This window comes from Rhincodon typus, chromosome 23 (genome assembly GCF_021869965.1).
Source record: "Rhincodon typus isolate 14 chromosome 23, sRhiTyp1.1, whole genome shotgun sequence".
Taxonomy (NCBI): Eukaryota; Metazoa; Chordata; class Chondrichthyes; order Orectolobiformes; family Rhincodontidae; genus Rhincodon; species Rhincodon typus.
Genome location: NC_063354.1, coordinates 44938700 through 44944996, shown reverse-complemented (window position 1 = coordinate 44944996; position 6297 = coordinate 44938700). Strand labels below are relative to the sequence as shown.

General features: G+C 45.9%; 1 protein-coding gene across 1 annotated transcript in view; it reads left to right on the top strand.

Moving 5' to 3' along the window:
- Nucleotides 1-3907, top strand: part of LOC109923271 (protein HID1-like) — a 14450-nt gene extending 10543 nt beyond the window's left edge. Inside the window, exon 5 of the mRNA XM_048610782.1 lies at nucleotides 3584-3907. Coding sequence (XP_048466739.1) covers nucleotides 3584-3679 — 96 coding nt within the window. The 3' untranslated portion in view covers nucleotides 3680-3907. The remainder of the gene's footprint in view (nucleotides 1-3583) is intronic.
- The last annotated feature ends 2390 nt before the right edge of the window (nucleotides 3908-6297 follow it).

Sequence of the window (6297 nt, the reverse complement as noted above, 5' to 3'; positions counted from 1 at the left end):
GTGAGTGGCCGGCCAGCGGGCACCGAGCCCCGATTGGGTGAGTGGCCAGTGTGCTCTCTGCTCTTACTGAACTGCTTGTGGTCTGTCCCGGCATGAAGGACTATCTTGGAGAAGTTGCCATCATGTCCTCTTCCAAATTCTCCACAGCCATTTTTTCAGTGAGTCACTAACCAGCAGTCAGGTTGTGATCCCTAACTGACCTAGTCCCCTCAGAAGCCCAGGTGGTGGCCAACTGAAGTGTTTCTGATTGTTTCCCCTGCTGCAAACTTCCATCTCAGCACATGGTAGTGATTCAACCTCTGACCTCTTTGCTCCATTTGGCTCAGTACAGCATGATTCCATTCAGTGAATCTTTACAATGAGGGACCAGTGACTTTTCTCCGTCCTATATCACGTGCAACTGAGACCAAGGGGATACCACTGACGGAACTTGGTGGGGTTCTGTGGGTGGTTTTTGTTGACCTCACAACAAATGGAGCTGAATTACAGCAAAAGATGGAAGGGAGGGGATGCAGGACAAAGTTTGTCCTGCACAATAACAGAGGGTATTTATCCAGTGAGGAAGTGAAGCTCACAGCCCAGAAATAAAACATAGTATAGCACAGCACAATACAGGTCCTTTGGCCCACGATGTTGTGCTGTCCTATTGTCCTACTCTAAGATCAAAACTAACCTACATACTCTTCATTTTACTATCATCCATGTTCCTATCCAAGAGTCGCTTAAATGTCCCTAATGTATCTGACTCCACGACCACGCTGGCAGTATATTGCACACACCCACCACTCTTTGTGTAAAGAACCTACCTCTGACATCTTCCCTATACCTTCGTCCAATCACCTTAAAATTATGCCCAGGTGACCTTAAAACTTCTGTTCCTGAATCCACTCGGTGATCCCACCTCCAGTGTCAGTGCTGAACATGACTGATCCTGCCAGGTACACTCATGGCCTGACCTCACCTGTGAAGGCTGGGCACAAGAGTCAGCTCCTGGGACAGTGGATTTCTCTCAACCTGTGTTACCATTAGATCCTACAGGCGATCAGGATCCAGAAGGCAGGGATCAAGTCTGTACGTGGCTGGCCTTAATCTGTTGTTTAGCTTTCGAGTTGACATGATGCCAGTTTCTTTACCAGGTGCCCTTTGGGCTGGCAGCCAGTGAATGATACTTTCCTAACAGAATACTGTTTATTAATAATTTACTTGCTTTATGAGTCACTGAGCTTGATTGCTGTATTTGTTGGAACTATATGACTCTAACAGGGAGTTCTGGATCATCGTTTGGTAAATCAGAGTTTCCAGAGAAGGCAAACACACTTGATTTAAGAGACCTGTTTTGTATACCGTGTTCAACCCCATCCTGACCTCACAAACTCCTAATATCCCTCATGCCCTTCTAACACCTCCCCATATCCCTTACCCACCCAGTTCCACAAATTCCTCTCCCTCACCCACCCACCTTTCCATATCCCTCGCCCTCTTCCTCATATCTCTTACCCTCAGCTACCCACTTCACCCTCCAGTACCCACCTCACCCTCCATTACCCACCCTCCAGTACCCAGCTCACCCTCCATTGCCCACCTCTTCATACCCCTCGCCCTCCATTGCCCACCTCTCCATACCCCTTGCCTTCCATCGTCCACATTTCAATATCCTAACCCTAACCTACCCACCTCAACCTCAGTTACCCACCTCACCATGCCCCTTGCCCCCACCTACCTACCTCACCACTCTTCCATGCCCCCACTTTCTCACTGTATTCCTCAAATCCTTTCCACCGTATCTTCTCATCACACACTACAAACCTTCCTTGTCGAGAAATCTATTTAATTGCCCGTTGACTCACCTGCATGCCACTGCTGCACTGGCCTTTCCTGATTATATGTTCCACAGCTTGTGATGAAATGGTTCTTGATTCCACAGGAAAATTACCGAATCTGAAATGAAAACAAAGTGCTGAAAAGTCTCTCAGATCTTGCAGTGTCTGTGGAGAGAAGAACTGAGTTAATGTTTCAGGCTAATTAACTGTTGGAGATTTAATTCCATAGCGTACTGGGAGGGTTGTGCTGTCTACCCCATTGGTCACCATGTGGCCTCTCCTATTTCACTTTCTCACTCACTGCCTGGTGACTTTACTAATTCTACAGAGCAACAATGTTCCTGCAGTGTTAGAAACACAGCAACGGTCTGGACTGGAGTTAGTTGGTTAGTTCTGATATTCAACATTGGGATGTCACAACAGCTTTGACAGGGCTTCACTTCTGAGATCTTGTTTGAGTGCGGCGGAGAGAGTGGGGTAGCCCCTGTGGTTTCTTCAGATCTGTGTAAAATGAGCTGAGGGAAATCAGGGCCCCCACCTTTGCGAGCCCAAGTCTGCATCACAAAACAGCCTCAATCTCCCCACTGATTGATGTGTGAGACAGGGTACCAGAGTGAAGACTGATCTTCCAACCTGATTTCTGACAGAAATCTCCCCACAAGTCGCAGATGAAATTATAGCAATGCTATACAAATGCAAACTTATTCACTCTCTCTCTCTCTCACTCTCACTCTCTCTCACTCACTCTCCCATTCTCTCACTCACTATCATGCTCTCTCACTGCCCTCCACTCTCTCTCTCTTGCCGTCTTGCTCTCGCAATCGTTCACTCCCATTCTCTTACTTTCTCTTGCACTCACTCACTCTTGCTCACTCTCTTACTCTCCTACTTTCTCACACTCCCACTCTCCCTTGTACTCACTGTTGTTTTCTCAAGCTCACCCACTCTCATGCTGTTTTGCACCCTCACTCACTCTGGCATTTGCTCTCATTCCCTCACACCGTCTCACTCGCACACTTTCAGTCTCTCCCACTCTCTCGCTCATTCAATCTCATTCTGTGTAACTCAGTCGTACGCTCGCACACACAGACACCCATACACAATTTCTCTCTCCAGGTAAAAGAACTTTTCATGTGGATCTTAAACATCTGCCACAAATCATGATCTAGGTCCTAAAGCAGCCTCAATGATGAACAGCACCCGGACCTTTTGGATTTTAGTCTTGTGTATTTGTTGGGAAAATATTAATGTGCATAGGCTGTGTAAATGAGAATATGATGACGACATCTGTTGCTCATCTTTTATTTACTGAAGCAAATGCAATTCACCACATTTTGCACAGCTGGGCTCCTAAATATCCTCATTTGAGTTCCCATTGGCCCAGATTTTGTCTAGTTTTGAGTCTGAGGCAGGTAACTGGGGAAGAACCAGGAGAATTTCAGTGTAAATGAGACTGAAGTTTGATTGAACTAGTTGTGTTTTGTACACAGTGGCCTACACATCCCCAGCTGAATGAATACTGTCCAATCCCGGCTGGGTTGAAGCAAAGATCTGTCTGTGTGCCCTGTGAAATGCTGAGTCACTAGCTGTTAATTTCTAACCAGTCTCAGTCTGCTTTGACCTTGTTGCTGATGTTTTGTCAAACAGTCCCATGTCTGGGGTTTTAACCCTTCAGAATTTGCTGTGTTCTTTAATTGTCTGTGCATGTCTGCCCTTGCATGGTACTAACCCAGCGCTCACTGTGTGTGACATTTGACCTGCAGGTGATATCATGGAAATCAAAACTGCCCCTCCAAACAATCATGCGCCTGTTACAGGTTCTGGTCCCACAAGTGGAGAAGATCTGCATTGACAAGTAAGCATGTGCACTAACAATAGGCTGCAGGACAGGCATCGCTGAGCTTCTTATATTCTTCAGCCAGAAATATAGAAAATCACTGTTTGATAGGCGTTATCAGTGTGAATGCCTCTTAGCCTCAGGCCATACTAAAACAGTTTGAATTCTTTCGTCCTGTTAAAATTCCTTTTGACCTCTTGGCTGCCATTTAATTTTAGTTACCGTGGTGGTATCCCTCAATCCTGTGGCTTCTTTCCTCAGTTTGCCAAACTGCTCAGTAAAATGCCAGAAAACTAGCAGGTTCCCTGCGCAGTCAGTACCTCACACTGTGTTAGAGGCACAAGTGGATCAGATTACCTGGAGATGCGGCCAGTGGTTGAGGCAGCGCCAGAACTGAACCTTAAAACTGCCTGCTTCCAGCTTTGGCTCTTGGTTAATGTTGAGGATGCTCATTCCAGATCCACCAGTGATCTGGTTTGCTCTGGCTGGGCTCAGGGTCCCCAGTTCAATAACATGAAGGCCTTATATTGGGAGATTTGAGCTGGATGATCTAACTCCTGATTCTAGCCTCACCAGCACAGTTAAGCGTTTGTGCATGGGTTCTGAGAGATTGAAGGCGACCACACACCCCGCCCTCTTTCTAATAGACATGTTCCACCCTCGTCCATGAAGATACCCTATCTGCACTCCCCCTGAAAGGGAATACTCTTGGTCGAAGTATCAAAAGCTTCAGAGCAAGAAGAGACTGGAATCAGCTTGAGGTTGCTTGAGGAACTGTGACTTCAGAGTTGATAAGCTGGAGTCTGAGCTTTGAATACTGCGACACTTCAGAGAGAGGGAGAGTTACCCGCACGCTGTTTCAGGAGGCAGTCACACCCTTAGATTAACTATCTCAAATTCGGTTGGTGGTCAGGGACAGGAAAATGTGACAATGGGTAAGGCACGTAGAGGGGTCCAGGAGGTAGTGCTGATGGAGCCTCAGCCCTTGAGTTTGTCAAACAGGTTTGAGACTGTTGCTCCCTGTGTGGATGAGCGTGGGGGCTGTAGGGAGGATGAGCAAACTGACCATAGCACCATGGTAGAGGGAACCATTCAAGATGGGGGAGAAGAGAGAAATGTGGTTGTAATTAGGGCTAGTATAGTCATGGGAATAGACACTGTTCTCTATGGGCAGGATCGAGAGTCCCGAAGGCTGTGTTACCTGCCTGGCGCCCTGGTTCAGGATCTCTCATCTGGGCTGCAAAGAAACTGGGAGTGGGAAGGGAAAGATCCAGTTGTCGTGGTCCGTGTAGGTACCAACGATATCGGTAGAAAGGGGAAAGAGGTTTTGCTGAGGGAATATGAGCAGCAAGGGAGTAAATTAGGAAGCAGAACCAAAAAGGTAATAATCCTTGGATTACTAAAGCCACAAACTAATTGGCATAAGGTCAACAAGATTAAAGAGGTAAACATGTCTCAGAAATTGGTATGGGAGAAATGGGTTTGAATTCATGGGACGTTGGCATTGGGAAGGAGGGAGCTGTACTGATGGGACAGGCTCTACCCGAATCATGCTGTGATTGGAGTCCCGGTGAATTACGTAACTAGAGCTATAGAGGTGACTTTAAACTAAACAGTGGGGTTGCATGGAAAGTTATAAAATCAAAGGTAAAAGAGAAGCTAGGATTGTAGGTTAGTGATGGGGTTGATTGTTGGCAGAAAATAAAAGGAAGGGTCAGAATGTGTAAATGTCATATTGTACCAAGGGACTATAAAAGTTGTCGGGAAACTCGATAATAGAACAAACTTAAAGGCCTTGTATCTTAATGCATGAAGCATTTGGAATAAGGTAGACAAACTGGTGGAAATCAGAGTAAATGAATATGATCTTGTAGCCATTACAGTTGCAAGGAGATCAAAATTGGGAAGTTAACATTCAGGAATATTTGACCTTCCAGAGAGACAGGTGGGTCGGAAATGACGGTTTGGTAGCACTCTTAGGAAGAAATAAAATGAGGACAGTTGTGAGAGATGATCTAGGCTCGGATGTAATTGAGTCCATTTCAGTGAAGGTAAAGAAACAGCAAGGGAAAGAAAACATTGGGAGGAGTAATGTACAGTCCCCCAAACAGGAGCCAGTCCGTGGGAAAGGTGATAAATCAACAAATAATAGGAGAATGTGAAAAGAACAGTGCAATAAATATAGGCGGGTTTATCTTCATTTTGATTGGATTAATCAAATTGGAAAGGAAAGGGGAGTCCGAAGAGATAGGAGAGGCGCTAAATGAATATTTTTCATCAGTATTCACACAGGAGAAAGGCCATGTTGTCGAGGAGAATACTGAGATACAGGCTATTAGACTAGACGGGATTGAGGTTCATAAGGAGGAGGTGTTAGCAATTCTGGAAGGTGTGAAAATAGATAAGTCCCCTGGGCCAGATGGGATTTATCCTAGGATTCTCTGGGAAGCTAGAGAGGAGGTTGCAGAGCCTTTGGCTTTGATCTTTATGTCGTCATTGTCTACAGGAATAGTGCCAGAAGACTGGAGACTAGCAAATGTTATCCCCTTGTTCAAGAAGGGGAGTAGAGACAACCCTGCTAATTATAGACCACTGAGCCTTACTTCGGTTGTGGGTAAAGTGTTGGAAAGGATTATAAGA